An 18806-nucleotide genomic window follows, 5' to 3' on the forward strand; every position below is an offset into this window, starting at 1 on the left:
CAGTTATACATACATATATATTTTTTTCAGATTCTTTTCCCTTATAGGTTATTACAAAATATTGAGTATAGTTCCCTGTGCTATACAGTAGGTCCTTGTTAGCTATCTTTTTTTTTTTTTTTTTTTTTTTGCGGTACACGGGCCTCTCACTGTTGTGGGCTCTCCGGTTGCAGAACACAGGCTCCGGACGCGCAGGCTCAGCGGCCACGGCTCACGGGCCCAGCTGCTCTGCGGCACGTGGGATCCTCCCGGACCGGGGCACGAACACATGTCCCCTGCATCAGCAGGTGGACTCTCAACCACTGTGCCACCAGGGAAGCCCCTATCTATTTTATATATAGTAGTGTGTATATGTTAATCCCAAACTCCTAATTTATCCCTCCCCCTCCTTTCCTCTTTGGTAACCATGTTTGTTTTCTATGTCTGTGAGTCCATTTCTGTTTTGTAAATAAGATCATTTGTATCATATTTGAGATTACACGTATAAGTGATATCATGATATTTGTCTTTCTCTGTCTGACTTACTTCACTTAGTATGATAATCTCTAGGTCCATCCATGTTGCTGCAAATGGCATTATTTCATTCTTTCTTATGACTGAGAATATTCCATTGTATATATATGTACCACATCTTCCTTTTTAAAAATAATGTATGATTGATTTTATTTTTTGTTTTTGGCCACGCCACACGGCTCGTGGGATCTTAGTTCCCCAACCAGGGACTGAACCTGCGCCCTTCGCAGTGAAAGCATGGAGTCCTAACCACTGGACTGCCAGGGAATTCCCAGTACCACACCTTCTTAATTCAATTGTCTGTTGATGGGCACTTAGGTTGCTTCCATGTCTTGGCTATTGTAAATAATGCTGCTATGAACATTGGGGTACATGTATATTTTCGAATTATGGGGTTTTTTTAAGCTAGAAAAACACAAATGGACATGATTAACATGAAGTTTGGGATGATGGCTACCATCTGGGGAAGGAGTGGTAACCAAGTACATCAGCAGTATTCATATTTCATTTTAAAATTGAAAATATGTATCTGAAGAAACTGTGATCAAATGCTAAGCTTTGACAAAGCTAGGAGACGTGTCATTTATTCTGTTTTTCCCTGCACTTGAAAATATTTTACAAATCAAAAAGAAGAAAATCAGAAATGCTCGTGGGACTCCCCTAACTTTCTGAGACTAGAGTCAAAGAGATTAGGCTCTAAATCTTTCCCAAATGGTCCCTGGGTGCCACTCTGAGAAACAAAATAATGAGCTGATTAGAACATTGATCTGGTTCAATGTGGCATTTCTTAAATTCTTAGGAAATTGGACTGGTGCTAACATCTCAGTAACGCTGACCCAATGCTTCTCTTAGATCATAAGGAGAATTAAGAAATCTTAAATGCATGGAAACACTTTGTCTAAAGCAGAGGTCACAAATGGGATCTACAGTCCAGAGCTAGCCCACAGATGTGTTTTGCTTGACCAGCACACTTTTTAAAACCAAGGCAACATTTTAAAAGATCAGGTGATTTGACATGAAAAGAAAAGAAATCCAGATTCCGACTTTGCTTGAAAGTTCAGAAGAATGAGGGCTTACATTCCCATGAGGCAGCCATCAGTTAAATGCTTGAAGGGGAGTCAAAGCTGCCCCCATTAGGTGGGGCGTGTCCTCCCGAGACCCTCACGGTCCCCACCACTCTCCACTGCTCCCCAACACTTAGGCCAAGGATCACTTGTTATTTGCCATCATGCCCATCCTGCCGATTTTCTTATAGTCAGGGGAAGGTTCTGTATACTCACATCTCTATCAAACGTAGAAAACTGGAAAGACGAAAGCTCTGTGATTTTTCTTGTACCTGCCTACCTTCTCTGTCTAGCCTGTAGGCGTTTTTACTTCCATTCCCCTAAAAAACTAGTCCCCACTTTTAATGGCCTTTAGCTCTTTAGGGGAAAAAATAATGAGTCCTAGTGACCTAGAAACATGCCAGACAGATTTATTATCTGCTTCTTGGTCCCTTCTTCCCCCAACTTGTTTTCCCTCCTCTGATTTTAGCTGAAACATCTGTTTTTTCTTTCCTACCAACTTCACAGTTTTGGTAGAAAAAGGTATACTGTGTGATCATGTTATCTTTCTAATGCTTTCAGAATTAAAATTTTCAATAGACCAATAAGGCCATTTTTAATATGGGAACTATCACTGTTTAAGGTTCCACACTTAACTGTTGGCATAGGAAAATAGCAGGGGTGTGCTTCAGCACAGGTCATTTATATATTTAAATCAGTAACCTTACCCCATCATAAAACAATGGCGTCCAGAAACAACCCTGTACATTTAATGAGTTGTGTTTGCTTGTCGTTATCATTCATCAAACCATGAATTGTTGCGATTCACACGGAGGTATGTCGCTCTGTGAAGCCAGGTGTGTGTGAATGCCGCATATCTGGGACTTCCTTAAAAGATGATGATGACAAAATTTATTATCGAATTTCTGGTTTTGTGAGTTTTTCTGGACATGATGAACAGCCTCGATGAAAATGTTAATGCTTGATAGTATGAAATATTGAATAATCAAATGCTAAGATATTTGAATCAGGAAAGGCAAAGCTTTGTTGTAAAGTTTAACATGTACGTGAAGTAATCCAGGCTCTCTGTGTGATTTTGGTAAAGTCATTCCGGTTAGTGGGACATTTTCTCCCTCGTGACCTTTTTCCACACATGTGATTTGGGAATACATGAGCTGAAGCCTGTAGAATAATTTAAATCTACTGCCAGGAACCTAGCACATACCCCCTCAAAGGACCATTCGTGGAGCCTTGATTTTTAACTCCACCAGAATTGCAAACCTGGCGGATCTTGCAGGATTCCCAAAGAGTGCCACTTCTCCTGACACCGAGCAGTGTCTCGGTCACCGCTGAGCTGTCCGAGCATCCCCACCCCTGCAAGAGCGAATGGCAGAAGTCCCCAGTTCCAGCCTGGAGCTCTGGTGCTGGGACAGCTTTTCTTGGCAGCCCCAAGATTCAGCTGTGGCCTGGACCTTCCCTGTCCTCAAGCCAGCCCAGTCAGCAGTGCCCCCGTGCCAGCTACTGGACTTAATTACGGTCACTTCATAACATCCCTGTCAGGCTTCCACCTCCCAGGACAATTTTAAATGATAATCAAGTCAGGCTTCTTGCTTAAGAGGGGCATGGGGAACAGTGTGTGATGGGTGGAGGGGAACTGATGTGTGATGGGTGGAGGGGAACTGATGTCTCTAAGCCAGCATTAACATTTTATGTCTTGAAGCGTCGACAAAGCAGTTGACCTCTGTCTCAGTCCCTGACGACTGCTCTAACCAAATACCATAGACTGGGTGGCTTAGTGACTTCTAAACAACAGATGTTTATCAGGTAATTACTTCTCACAGCTTGGGAGGCTGAAAACTCCAAGATCGAGGCTCCAGGAGATTCGGTGTGTGGTGAGGACCCACTTCCTGGTTCACAGGTGGCTGTCTTGTCACTGTGTCCTCACATGGAGAAAGGGGCAAGGGAACCCTCTGTGGCCCCTTTTATGAGGGGCTGATCCCATTCATGAGGGCTCCACCCTCATGACCTAATCACCTCCCAAAGCCCCACCTCCTAATACCATCACCTTGGGTGTTAGGTTTCAACCTATACATTCTGGAAGGACACGAAAGTTCAGTCTATCGCAACCTCTGTATTCTTACCTTAGCTTTGGAATTCGGATGTGATTACAGATAGGGAGATGGAAAATGCAAGAGTAAAGGAGACACGTTGGGGCTGAGGTGATCACAAATTAAAATCAGCTCACGCCATTTGCTCGACAGCCCTGCTAACTAGTCCGAGGAGCTATTATTAGCTGCATTTTACATCTGAGAAAAAAGAGGGTAAAGGGCTTGTTCAAGTTCAAGCTCATCTGTGACAAACACCCAGGTGTTCCCCCCCAAGTCCACATCCAGGGCTCTTTCTCTTCTCGTGCTCACCCTCCTAAGCCCTGCTGTGGGAATCTTGGTATGATTCTTTGGCCTTAAGCTTCATGTCATGCCTATGAACTCATTGTTCCGATAACTAAGAATCAACACGATTTGCATTTTAGGCACCAAAGGCCTGAAACCCAAAGAAGTGGGGAGCTTCAGCTTAAAACAAAACTGAGTCCTTCCAGCGATAGGACAAGACATGGTCCCAGCCACTGCTCTCCAGCTGGAGATGCAGAATTATGAGTTGCTTCTTGCAGAACAGTGTTTGGTAGTTTCCCAATGAAATATCAATGGTGCAATCGTAGTGGTTGTAGAAGCAGGATGAGGCAGTGTTGTTGGCTAACATGAATCACTGCACAGCCATAAAAGAGAAGAAGGAGTTTTCGCTTACCTTGTTGGAGTGCAGTGACGCGGCAGAGGGAAGAGGTATATGATTCCTGTGCTCCGTCATCTGTGTCTACGCAGGGAATCCGAGATCAGAGGCAGCAGTGAACACCAGTGTGACTGTCGGCTTCTGAAGACAGACACGCCTGCAGCCCACTCACCTCGACCTGGGCTCGAGCTACGTTAATCACTTCAGCCCCTAAGAGGGCAGGAGACAGGCTTCAGTGTCTGTTAGCATCTCCCCTAAGAGGCCGGATGAAGCGAGATATGAGATTACAGAAAATGAGACATATCCTGACTCCAAGCAGACATCATTTCCGTGTCTCAGTCTTGAGAACGTCAGGGTCACAGCCGGGACTCAGCCTAGACGCAGCTTAAGAGCGTGGTCCCTGAGCAGACTGCCCGCCTTTGCGTCCGGGCTCTACTGCTTAGGGTCTGTGTGGCCCTAAGCACGTTGTTTAATCCTTTTGCTCCTCAGCTTTGTCATCCTTGATGTGAGAATAATAAATAGAAACACCTGCTATGGAAGGCTATTGTCCGGGTTCGATGAGTTGCTACACGGGAAGCACTTAGAAGTGGGAGTAAAGTAGAAAATCCGCGAGAGTAAAAGTATGAAATCGGTGTTTCCTCTTCCTCTCTGCCCACCTTACAGCCTCGGAAGCGGTCTGAGCCACTTAGATCACTTAAAATGAAGCACCCACTAAAGTCTCTTCCAGCTCGAGGCTTCGCTGGTTCCGTGTCTGGCCTCGAATAGGTCTCCAGGAGTGGGGAGGGGCCGCGCCAGCATCCTCGGGGAGCTTGTTAGAAATGCAAATTCTCTGGTCCTTCCCGGGTCTTACTTAAATCAGCATCTCAGGGTGGACCCAGAAGTCTAGGATTTAACATGGGCTCCAGGTGATTTTTAACGTTGGAGAAGCCTTGTCTCAGAACCTTCTCCTTACTGAGAAACGTGAAGCCACATTCAGGAACCTCACATCCGGGAACCCCGCCCGCGGTGCTACTGTGGTCACAGTACCTGCAGGGACCAAGTGTCTTCATTGTTCCCTTTGACGTGTGGGCCGATTGGAAGCAGAGCATTTGGAGGGATTTTTTAGTTCCTTGGTACAACCAGCTCAGTCAATGAAGAAAAGAGAGATATTTAGAATGAGAGGAGAGTCCTGGCTGGGGCGATTGTGATGCAAGGGGCTGAGTTTTAGTCCCCAGTTTGTAGATTATTTGACCTTAGATCAGATTTTCACCTCCCATCCTGTGCTGCGGTCCAAATAAGTCTGTAAACTGGAGGTTGCAGCTTTGTGATTCGGGACCTTGGAGGATGGCCTCCAGCTGCATTTTTTTTTTTTTTTTTAATTTGAGTCCAGCTAGGCTCATAAGGGAACTCTGAGAAGTCATTCTTTGACATAAAAAGACTATTAGGCAATAAAAATTGATCAACAGTGTGTGCTGAGTTTTCCCAAAATTCAAGCTATTACCGTAAGTAATCACTGCAGTTTTCTAAAGAGGAAAGAGTAATAAGGGAGTGGACTTTGGCATCAACCTCGAACTCTCGCCCCACTCCTGCGTCTCACTTCATGTATTTTCTCCAGGCTCTTTCCCCCTGTGTGATCAACCAACACAAATATAAAACACAACATTTCTAAAATGCACTTCTTTGATCTTCTGTAGGACATATTTCTTGTTAGTTACTTCTTGAGTAACAGTGAGACCATTACTTTTCCAGTTTTCTTCCCGGGCTGAAAACTGTGCGTCAACTCACAGCCTTCAGATGCATTACAACATCTCCTGGGTTTGCTTCTTAAGAGTCCTTCTATTTTAAAGGCACAGCCCAGTTCAGGTTCTTACCACCCCACGGCCGGGTGGGTTCAGCAGCCTTTTGGCCGTACCCTTGATGGACCAAGCCTATTCCCCACCTACCCCACAATGCACATACTTCCATTGCCATGGCAACACCTCTCAAAGTCTTCTTTCTTATCATGTCCTTCATGCCTTTGACAAAGAACTTGCTCTGCCGTCATTTTGTCTATTCTGTCAAATCCAAATATCTCTGCCCAGCCTCCAAGCTATTGGCTAAATCTGCCACCCATTTCATCAAGAGAAGTCTTCATATTCGATTTCATTCCAGAAAATCCACCTGCCATTTTCATCACTCCACTTACTTCTTCCCACCTCCAGTGCACCGTGCGTACCACCTTCCCCGTGCTACCCACAATACACTTCACCCATCCCATGTTTTTCTTCCTCCTTTCCTCCCATTTGTCCACATCTCCTGTGGCAGAGCTCTTATTAAACATTGCCTCTGGTCCCCGCTGTCTTTATAGGTACTGCTACTGCTATATCCACACTCACGTCTACCTTGCTTTGCAGATATCCCTAAGCAATTTTCATATGTAAATTCTCATCTGGTTAGTTTACTGCTGAAGATCAGAGGCAGCAGAGAATTTTCCATTTCTTTTGTTAATGCTACACTTTGGGGGATCAGTCCAGAGAGCTGAGGTCAATAGAATGAATGCTCAGCGTGAAGTGGGTGCTCACTACATGTTATCCACTGATGGCAAAAAGGTTGCTTGATCCTCTGAATACAACCAGGGGAGAAAAAGCAGTTAGGAATCCTCCTAACTGAAGCATATTTCAGGGAGCTCAAAGGAGACCCAATTAGAAACCATCTTTTCTGTTTTCATGTGAATGGTAAGAGCTCGTATGTGGAAAAAAAACTGTGGTTTTTGGATGGCTGCACGCTTCTCTTCTGCTCTGAATGCTTGCCTGGTTTGCATTACGATTTCCTTCCTTGTTGGAAAGCTACATAGACTTCCTCCCTTTCTTTGGAAGAAGTAGGACCTGTTGGAAATGTGAGGCTCCAGGATTGACATGCAATGGCCTTGGCTGTAGTGCATTTCTTGACAGGTCCTGAAAAGACGATTGAATTCTGGCCTGAGCTTTTTTTTTCCTGCAGTATTTGGATGGGTTTCAGCTTCCATGTTTGGCTGGATAATCGAAATAGGTTTTTTTTCCCTTCCTCAGCAATCGTATGTACAATTTCATGCTTTACAGTTCAAATGGCACGCTTTACTACTACGCAGATACTTTTGAATGTGACAGAATCATAGCTCTTTCACAAACAAACAACCCATCTTTTCAAATGACTTGGAAACAGGTGAAAATATAAACTGGTCGTACTATCCTGGTAGAAAAACTGGCAGGTATGTGGTGAGTTTGCTAGAGGATACGAACTTACATTGAAGATCTTTTTTTAATTAAACACAGGCATTTTGCAAACCAAAACTACAATGAGGTATCACCTCACACCGGTCAGAATGGTCGTCATCAAAAAATCTACAAACAATAAATGCTAGAGAGGGTGTGGAGAATAGGGAACCCTCTTGCACTGTTGGTGGGAATGTAAATTGATACAGCCACTATGGAGAAGAGTATGGAGGTTCCTTAAAAAACTAAAAATAGAACTACCATATGACCCAGCAATCCCATTCCTGGGCACATACCCTGAGAAAACCATAATTCAAAAAGACACATGCACCCCAATGTTCATTGCAGCAGTATTTACGATAGCCAGGACATGGAAGCTACCTAAATGTCCATCGACAGATGAATGGATAAAGAAGATGTGGCACATATATACCATGGAGTATTATTCAGCCATAAAAAGGAACGAGACTGGGTCATTTGTAGAGACGTGGAGGGACCTAGAGTCTGTCATACAGAGTGAAGTTAGTCAAAAAGAGAAAAACAAATATCGTATATTAACGCATATATGTGGAATCTAGAAAAATGGTGCACATGAACCAATTTTCAGCACAGGAACAGAGACACAGACAGAAAACAGACACAGGGGAGGAAGGGGGGGTGGGATGAACTGGGAGATTCGGATCCACATATATACACTACCATGTGTCAAATCGATAGCTAGTGGGAACCTGCTGTACAGCACAGGGAACTCTACTCAATGATCCGTGGTGACCTAAATGGGTGGGATGCGGGGGTGGGAGGGAGGTCAAGAGGGAGGGGATACATGTAGACATATAGTTGATTCACTTCGTTGTACAGCAGAAACTAACACAGCATTGTAAAGCAACTTTACCCCAGTTTAAAAAAAAACAGGCATTTTGGAAGGACTTTTACTTAATTGGAAAACTTCTCCCCTCTTTTATTTCATACGATGAAAACATTCTATCTCGTCATCTCTGCAATGTCTGTGGCATGGTGCGAGTGTGGTGGGCTAGGAGTTTTGATGCTCTGTTTTGATGCTCTCTGATAATCTTCAAAGGGCTGCTGGCCTTGGAATCTGCTCCGTCTCTAAAATTCTAGCTTTAGTGATCAGATAAACCTGCTTTTCTTTTTCCTTTGTGGTCAAGGAGGGGAGAAGCTGAAATGTGTTTTTATTCTGCAAAATATTTGAGATGGCAGAATCCCAAACGTTGCATTTTGTTCTAGAAACGAGAGCTCGTCAAATGATAGACTCCTTCAGGCTAAGGCAGAGAAATCAACAAGGCAGGGGGAACAGAGCCCCTGAGTGACGTGACATCGGTGGGTGATCGCGCGGTGCTGTCTGCTAACAACGCTGGCATTGTGCCTTCCAGGGTCCCTGCAAGTCATGAACAAAACCAGAAAGATTATGGAGCGCGAGGGGGCCACCTTCACCAACGCCTTCGTGACGACGCCCATGTGCTGCCCGTCCCGCTCGTCTATGCTCACGGGCAAGTACGTGCACAACCACAACACCTACACCAACAATGAGAACTGCTCCTCGCCCCCCTGGCAGGCAGTGCACGAACCGCGGACTTTTGCTGTCTATCTGAACAGCACCGGCTACAGAACAGGTAAAGGGGGAGCTTTCCAGCCCGTGAACGTCTGGTAGCGCACCTCTGGAAGATGCACTGTATGGTGAAATATATGAAGTTCCAATCGGTCCCTAAGCGGAAGGAGCCGAGGCTTGTGTCTCTCAGCATCCTCTACTTTTCCCTCTGGTTAACATCCCAGAGAGAGGTCCCTTAGAGAAAAGTCAGTGATTCTCAGCAGACACGTTAAGAGAGTGTTGTCCCCATCAGAGCAACCGGCAATTGGAATTTTCCAGGAGAACCTGCAACAGAAGAGTTTTCATCCCATGAACGTGCTTACCTCAACCCTCCAAACCTCCAGGCATCCCAGCGCAGCTTGAGGCTTGTCTTAAATGTTGGCAAATTCTTGCCCATTGGGTGAGAAATCATCAAGCGCTTTGAAATTGCTTAGCACCTACCCCAGGATCTGGGACACGATAGATTATCAAAATTGTTTACTGAATTCGGACGTAACTGAAAGAAACCATCCAGTGAGGTGTACCTTATTCATTCATCTATTTATTTACTCATAATTAATAGGATTGGGAGTTTCTTTAGCTTAGTTTTGGTGACTTCTAGATCTCAAGTGTTCGCCCCCATCTCCCAGGAAAGGAGGGCATCCCAATTGCTACATCTTCTATCACTGTTTAACCTACATAGATGAGCAGTTTGGTTAGTTGGTCTTTTGCAAACTGGGGACCTCCTTCCAGAGAGGTTATGAACATCATACCAGTGTAAGAAAGAAGCAAGGCTCCTTCCTGTCAGGTTGCCCCCAAAACCTTTATTCTCCTAGCGTTTATATGCTCTCCTTGGGTTTTCTGAGCATTTCTTTATGAAAAGAAGCAAAGATATTGATTGAAGGGCTGTGATGAAAAATAATTTTTTCAGAACCAACTAGACGTATTCATAAGAATTAAGGGTGTCATAATTAAAACTTGTTGAAAAAGATTTTCAGGTCTGCAGATTCTCTATTCTGAAGATTTAAAAGGAAAGGATATCAGATAAATGTATTCTCTCAAATCTCTTTTAAAAATGAAATTAACCTTTTCCACTGGACTTAGGAAATGTGTGGCCATTTGCTTCTTCGCAGAGCGCCTTGTGCGCACTTACTACTTCTTACTTATGGATGAAAATATTGATTGTGGGTGTGATAGCACTGTCATCCACAGGCATTCAAGAGCTCCACTCACAGAAGAAACTCCTCCCATGAGCCTCAAGCGTGTTTGCTTACGCTTCAGAAAGAAACTAGGTTACTCAAAGTGCCCTATCCTGAGTGTGTTTTCCCACATAAGTGATTTAAGTTTATAGCACCTTTCACCTGCGAACTCTAAAGCAATTTGCAAATCTATCAAACATCCCTGTAGGGTTCATAAACAGCAAATGTACTTAGCTCCATTTTATAACTGATGTGGGAATTTCAAATACTGTGTGATGACCAGCTCAGAAGCAAAATCAGAAATGGTCCCCTGATGCCTGATTCCTGATTTTGACCACCAAATTGTGTTTCGTTTGCGGGAAGCATTGTACGAAATCAGTGCCTTTCCACTCCCAGGCTCCCTTATAATTTAATTCCTAGTAGCAGACATAGAGAGATGGAGAGAATTGGAACTTAGGGAATTAGAACTCTCACTGTATCCAGACCGGTGTGGACGGTGTCCATCCTAGAAATGGAGATGCTGGTGACACAGAGAACCCTGCCCAGAACTTAGAACTGTCGATTAGGACTTGCTAATTCATTTCAGGGCTAAATCAAGAAAGGGCAAAAAGAAGATAATAAGTTCTGGAGAGAGAGTGAACAGCAGTGTGGCTATAGTTGACAGTATTATATTGTGTACTTGAAATTTGCTAAAAGGCTAGATCTTGGATGTTCTCACCACAAAGAAAAAACTGGAAACTAGCAAAGATGTGAAGTGATGGATATGTTGATTGGCTTGGCAGTGGTTAATATTTCACAATTTCTATGTATAGCGGACCATCAGGCTGTAAACCTTACAATTTTTTTTTTAAGATTTATTTATTTATTTTTGGCCACATCGGGTCTTAGCTGCGGCTCGCAGGCTTCTCTCTAGTTGTGACGCGCAGGTTCCAGGGTGCGTGGGCTCTGTAGTTGTGGCGCCCGGCTTCCAGAGCACGACGGCTCTGTAGTTTGCGGCATGCAGACTCTCTGGTTGAGGCACCCGAGCTCAGTAGTTGTGGTGCGCGGGCTTAGATGCTCCGCGGCATGTGAGATCTTAGTTCCCCGACCAGGGATCGAACCCACGTCCCCTGCATTGGAAGGCGGATTCTTTGCCACTGGACCACCAGGGAAGTCCCACCTTACAATTTTTTTTAAGTTAACATCTTTATTGGAGTATAATTGCTTACAATTTTTGATTGTCAATTATATCTCAGTAAAGCTGGGCAGCGGGGAAGAAAGGGGAAAAAAGGGAAACTGATATTTGACGCTTGCTTCTTCTGTACCAGGCACTTTAGCTAAGTTTTCTCACCTAATTCTTCCGGAAACTTTGAAAGGATTTGCCCATATTGCCAGTGAAGAAACCGAAACTCAGGAGGGTTTATCTGAGGTCACAAGCTAGTCAGTGACAGACTGAATCCAGCACACCTGACTCCAACATCTTTCCTCTTTCTTTATTTCTTTACATATATTTCTATCAGGCTTCATTCCGAAGTGCCTGGCAGAGACACATAAAACATAAGATACAGAGCAGTAAGGACACTGTCGAATGGAAACGAAGGGTAGAGCCAGTTAAAATCAAGGCAAAGGTTAATATGCAAACTGCAGGCATACCACGGAGTTGTAGAGTAAGGCTGCATATTTGGAGCTAACTTCCAGATGGCAAAAGCAAAAATGGAAATGCCATCCATTACACAGCTCACTGGGTCACCAAGAAAAAACAAATCTTGCTTCTAAGAAGTGGAGTGTACTCTGGTACTTGTTTCAATTATCCTATGCTGCGTCCACCCTACAAGAGCTTGAATAAAACTCAGAAGTAATTTAGTTTTTCAGTTCCTTTGTTCTCAGACGAACAAATTTAGACCTACAAGATTAAGGTGACTTGCTGAAGTGACGCATCTGATGTTCTAACAGGAAGAGTGGGCAACAGGACTTTGGTCTTCAGGCCTCTTTCCAGTATGCTACCCTAACCTAATGGGTTAGGTCTAGGATGAAGCTGCAGACCATCAGGCTTTCCCGGGGACAACTGTCAGTCCTTTGGTGCAGCCCCGTAGCCTGCTTCAGTCAGTTGTCTTCTTCAGGGAGAGGAGATTTGCTCCTGGAAACTAACTCAGATTCTGAAGCCAACCTTCTTCCCAGGGGTCTAGACACTTAGGTAATAATGGAATTTATAGTGAGTCATCTTGTAAAGTAAAAGGAATTCTTTAAGGGAAACGGGACTTTTCCAAACACTTAGGGCTCGTCCAAACACTTAGCTATGAATAGAAAACGGATGATATACACTCAGGAAAATAAATTTTGATGTGCCCATTAGTAAATCAGAAAAATTAAAAATTGGAAGAGTAAAATGGCAGTGATAATGAGCTACATAATTTAAATTCATCTTTGATGGGAAAATACTGACACGTCTCAGACAATTAGGAAGTAGAGATGTCTCCTTGACAATAATTATCGATCCAACCAGGGACAGAGACCCATTTGAAAATCCACAAATAAGCACATCAGGATGACAGACATCTTAGGAAGTTAAGAGAATTGGTGAGTAGGTATTAAACCAGCATATTTATGAGCCACTAAACTAGTTGGGGAGGTGGGAGGAGCCAATATCTAACGATTTTAATGTTTTCCTAATAAGGCATACGTTATTTGGAACATTTAGCTGAGAACCTAAGAAAAATAATGACGGAAACTGAACTATGTATTATACATAAATACCCATCTAGAGAAAAGCACAAAGCAGCCATCAGTTTTATGAAGAGCAACTCAGAGAAGACAAATTACTAAGAGGCTTATTTTGGGAGGCATCCAGAATACATGGATTGAAATGAATTGAATTGATCCAATATTGTATTTACCATTGTGTGACATGATTTTTCTTTTTCAGAACCAAGGCATATTTTTGGACTGGCTGTAACTTAAATTTTTCTAACTTTACTCATGGAAAATATGAGTCTACAACAGCTTAAGTGTTTAAGAAGGGAAAATACAGTAACGTGTCTATTGCATTTTATGTTCTAAGTATAGTGGGAATGATACTGGATTATCTATCATAAAAAGGAAAATTCTGCCTATCTGCTCAAAAAAGTTTTAGTTTAAATTTCTTGTGAGGGTATAGACATGAATGTAAAACCTGGCATAAATGTTAAGGTAAGAGTAATAATCCATGGTTTTTTTTTAACATCTTTATTGGAGTATAATTGCTTTACAATGATGTGTTAGTTTCTGCTGTATAACAAAGTGAATCAGCTATACATATACATGTATCCCCGTATCTCCTCCCTCTCGCATCTCCCTCCCACCCTCCCTCTCACCCCTCTAGGTGGACACAAAGCACCGAGCTGATCTCCCTGTGCTACGCGGCTGCTTCCCACTAGCTATCCATTTTACATTTGGTAGTGTATAATAATCCGTATTTGAGAGGTAGCATCAAGTGTTAGAAAAAAACCCTGAACCGAATGGTGGAGAATTGGAGTCACATCCTTACTCTGCCTTAAACTTGTTTTGAGAACTTGTCCAGCCCAGTTTTCCAACCTATATAATGCAGAGATTTTTTTCCTGTCCAAAACTATTATATATTGTAATTTTTGCTATCACTGTAATCATATTAATTCCTTTAAAAATGGTAGTGTTCAAATTATAATCATAATACAGGATATATAAAATCACATGTGAATGAAATTTTAGTCCTACTAATTCTTCTTCATATCACTGGGGTGAAAGGGCCAATATTTAATAGAGACCCGCAATAAAAATTTTTGGAGAGAATTCTTTTTGTGACAAAACAATGTAGACAAGTTAATCAATTTTCTAGTTTCGTGTCTTTTTACATTACAAAATTTATTTATGTTACTTATAGCAAGTATATTTATTTATTCTCTGAGATGTTTTAAAATGTAGAGTTCACTAAAAGTAAGACAAAGTAATATTCTTATCTTTATGAATTATGGCATTATTGATTTTTGTTAAGTACACAAACATAAGATATAGCGTACCATAGTATGCTATTTATTGAGCCACGCTATGCTTAGAACTATACTAGACATTGGTGTATGAAGAGCTATAAAGTAAGATTCCTGTCTTTGCTACACTTACAGTCTAGTTGGGGAAGCCAGACTCACGTGCACGAGGTCACCTAAGAGTATATCATAATTTTAACTTGGTTCAAAATTATGTAAATTTTTAGTTACTACCAGTGAAGTCCTGCCACCCCAAATCTAATAATACATGGAATAAAAGCTCATTTAGTATATCACTTGTTATATTCGATAAGATTTGACTTCCCTACAGCATCAGAAATCTTTTGTCTATGTGCGTACTATCGCCGACATAAAAATAAATGTTTTTGCCTCAAATGGCTCAAGGGAACTTTTCTAAGTATTATGTAATAGGTAGTCCCGGACAGAAGTTGCATGGCCTAAAGTCAACAATCATTATAATCAGGTCTTCCTGATCATTCTCCCTGTCACCCAACAACCCCCTGCCACCTTCTTAAACAGCTGTGAAGGGAAGTGTTTAATGGCCCAGAGAAAAGAATGATACAGAAGGAGGGGTAGGTGGTGTGTCAGTGACATATTCAGACAGTTAGTTAAGTTGGGTTGAATTGCCAGTGGCAAAGGAAAGAAAAACTTCAAACCACACCCAATATAATGGCAATATGGGCGAGAAAATGTAGTTCATCTTAGGGAGGGAGAAAGAGATTTAATACATCTGGAGGAAAATAATTAGAAGCCCAGATAATCAGTTGCAGAGCACTGCCGGGAAGCGTAATGTTGAAAGAGGCCAGGGGTGATTACAAATGAGCCTCGGTCTTAGGAGGCAACCAGAAAGGCTGAGTAACTTGAAGCTGACAACGCTGGGTGCTGCCTCATGACGCACGAGGTCCCCGGTGTCTCTTGGAACCAGTGTGATGGGTGAGGCAACATCTGGAATACTGAATACATTTTTTACACCCCATTAACACAAAGACACCGAAAACCTGGAGGGAGTTCTAAAGCCCATAACAAGGCCTATTAAGAGACTTCAAGGAATAGTTTATAAGGGGAGGATGAAGAGAAAGGGCAATAGCCATGGCAATGGGTAGAAAACAGTCCTAAATAATCTAACGGGTAAAACAATGAGGGAAGGGCAGGAATGACTTGTTATGGCTTCCCTGAGAGGAAAAAAAAAACAGAGAGAGAACAGAACTAAAAGTAGCAGGAAAAGAAAAAATCTAAAAACTAATTAAGCACGAAAATGTCAGCCAGTTGGGGGAGAAATTTGTTACCACAAAGTAAATCAGGTTGGGGAAGAAAACTGTGTAACCCTTCAAGCAATGTTTTCAGATGCACAAGTGCAGAACTCTAGAACAGGATTTCCTTGCATTGCAGGAGGGTAAACTATTTAAAATCAGAGCACAGATCGTTGAAAGGCTGATGATCATAGCCATGGTCATCATAATACTGGCAGTGGCAGCATTTAATAAGCCCTCGTTATGTGCCAGGTACTGTTTTCAGTGCTTTACATATGTATTCATTCTTTTTAGTCCTCACAACAATCATATCACTATTACTGTTATCATCTTCATGTTTTTCCAGAAGGGGAATTGGAGGTAGACGGAGGTTAGGTAACTTGCCTCCGGCAGGATAGCTAACAAATAACAGAGCCGGGATTTGAACCCAGGCAAGCTGGCTCCAGGTTTTATGTTGCAAACCACTATGATCTTTTACAAAAAGAGAGAAAAGTGGGGGGAAAAAACCCTGGGGAGAGGAGCAGGCCAGGGGAAAGAGCTGGGCTTGAGGTTATTAAGTGAAAGGCTTCTGGAAACAGTCCCGTTCTGAAGTCATGCTGGTGGGGTGTGGCTTTGGTCCGCCGCCTGTGACTCTTAAATCACGTTGCCTTTTGTCGGAAAGGAAAATCATCTTGTGGTTCGATGTGAAAAGGTGGTTAGTCTCTGAAGACGAGAACCCCTCATTAGAAGAATTTCTACTGCTCAGAGCCAGCTCAGAGGGAAACCCTGAGTCATAGCTGACATGAGACCCTCTGACATTTTGTCCCACACCCGTCCATCTGCTCAGGGACCCTGGCAGAATCCTTAAGCAGTGGGTGTTTGGCTAATTGACCACCTGATTGATTTACTCATTTGCAGATTCAACATATAAATATTCATTCAACAAATAAACATTGCTGTGTTTCTCAGACTTGAGTCAGCCCTTCAAAGAAAGTAAATCCAATGGGAAGTGTCAACTTTTCTAACTCTGAAGCTCTCCTCTATGAAAATATTTAGACCAAATCACCTTTTTTTTAAAAAAAATCATAGCTCAATTGAAAACACAACATTTAACAAGTCCAGAACAGGTACCATCCCCGGAAGACATGGGGCTCCATGAAGCCCAGTTCAAGAAACAAAAATTCATGCAGCCCCTAGACTACATGCAAAGATGAGGGAAGGGAGGTCCACAGATGAGGTCGAGGCAGTGTTTGCCCTCAAAACCCTTACAGTTTAAGGGAGATTAGGTTTCTACGTGAACATAACTATACCACCAGGAAGAGAGGGAAGACAGCTTCAGAGCCACAGAAGTAAAGTGCTGTGGGATCGGGGCGAAGACTGGAATTGAAATGGCTTCTGCTCTGGGCTGATTCATACAGAGGGTGGCAGAGAATAGCACAGGCAAAGGTGGAGAGGTGGAAACCAGAACAAGTAAAGGCAGCACGTTGACTGGAGAGAGGGACGATTCACAGAGACGTGCAAGATGGGGTCGGAGGCAAGGAAGGGCTTGGATGGCAAGGTGTCAAACTCAATGTGATTCTGCAGGCGAGGGGGGGCCATCCAAGATCATGAGAAGGTGATGTGACCCGAGCTGGTCTTCAGGAAGCTGGCAGTGAGAATGGAAAGACCCTGGAGCCTGCATAGGAAAGCCGGTCAGGAGACAGTGGGCCTCCATGAGGGGTGTCAAGTAATCAGGAAACAGGGACAGATCCCAGAGCTCCGACCCCACTGTTGCACAGCGGCCTTTCTTGGGTGTGACCATGCCAAAGTTACAAATGTGAAGGCCTTCCAGTGGCCTTTTCAACGAGCAGTGGAGCTTTTGTAGCACATATACCTCTATTTTACTATAATTCTATGAAAGTTAGTCGTCTAGGTTGTGACTCCATGTTGCTAGAATTTTTGATTATCAGTAATAAACACATTTGCAAAATACATATAATGCAAACGCCGATGACATAAAATACATGTGACATAAAAACCCTGACTGCGTCCCATGATAAACGGAGTTTACTACGATTCCTTGGCTGGGAAAATGTGTACTGTCCTGACAGGCAAAAACAAAGACAAGATTTTCAATAGCGTTTTTGAAATTCGCAGCTCTCCAACAGTTAGAAAACTTATTTTATCACAAAGACAACTTTCAGTATTCCAAATTTCATACTGGCTACTTCTCTGATTGTTATATCAACTTAACAAAAAGGTACATTCTGCTTTTATCACTTGCACTCAGAGTATCATGATCATGGTGGTGATTTTTATAATCCGTGTACTTGGGCACTACTTTTATTTATTCAAAAGGAAAATGTGTATGTGTCACTTTGCTAAAGGATCAGAGTATTACATGAATGTTATTCTGGCCTCCACGGTTACCAGGTTAACTTTTGTCTCACTGCCTTTTTTTTCAAGTCATAATTTCACGTTGATGCATTTAGTTACGCTTAATCATTTCACGTGAGAAAATAATCCTTTTTTCCCATTGCAGCCTTTTTTGGAAAATACCTCAATGAATATAATGGCAGCTACATCCCTCCCGGGTGGCGAGAATGGCTTGGATTAATCAAGAATTCTCGTTTCTATAATTACACTGTTTGTCGCAATGGCATCAAAGAAAAGCATGGATTTGATTATGCAAAGGTAATTTTCGGGCACTTTTACACTGCATCAATTTACTTTGTGCATAATGGGGGAAAGCCATTTTCAGTGTGTTAGCCCATACACTCGATTGGCTTTCTACATTCTCACAGTATTAGAATGAGAAATTTTAAGGTAATTTTAAACTCCAGGCAAGAAAAAGGCTCTCAAGGAGCACTGACTTTGAATAGCGATTTTTTTCCCCATTAGGATGAAAGGCAATCAGCCTTTGATGAAAGTATTATCAGAAAAATCATAGATGCCTCCACTCTGTCTTGGGATAATTTGGGGGTTTTTCCTCCTCTAGAGGACTTATCCACATAATCATATGTTCATCTCATGCTGTTTTGCTTTTCACTGGGGTGAAAGTATATTCTGTCTGTGGCTTCCAATGTAGATGTAAGAATAACAGCAGACAAGTGCACTAATCAAAAGTTGAGAAACCACATTCTTTGCTTTTACTCCTGTCTGATCGCACTTTGATATTGACAAGCACACCTGCCCCATGGCAGCTAGAGTCCACAAAAGTCTGTTAAGGCTGTCAGTCCTAGGATTTCCAAATCAGTTCATAGAAACTGG

General features: G+C 42.7%; 1 protein-coding gene across 9 annotated transcripts in view; it reads left to right on the forward strand.

Moving 5' to 3' along the window:
• Positions 1-18806, forward strand: part of SULF1 (sulfatase 1) — a 161289-nt gene that overhangs the window by 91663 nt on the left and 50820 nt on the right. For 7 of the 9 annotated variants that reach the window (XM_060287339.1, XM_060287341.1, XM_060287334.1 and 4 more), the window contains 2 exons: positions 8941-9180; positions 18079-18230. In XM_060287339.1, coding sequence (XP_060143322.1) covers positions 8941-9180; positions 18079-18230 — 392 coding nt within the window. Of the gene's footprint in view, positions 1-8940; positions 9181-18078; positions 18231-18806 lie in introns of those variants that run through there. The other 2 variants (XM_060287340.1, XM_030859601.2) reach the window with 1 other exon arrangement.

This window comes from Globicephala melas, chromosome 17 (assembly GCF_963455315.2).
Source record: "Globicephala melas chromosome 17, mGloMel1.2, whole genome shotgun sequence".
Lineage (NCBI taxonomy): Eukaryota > Metazoa > Chordata > Mammalia > Artiodactyla > Delphinidae > Globicephala > Globicephala melas.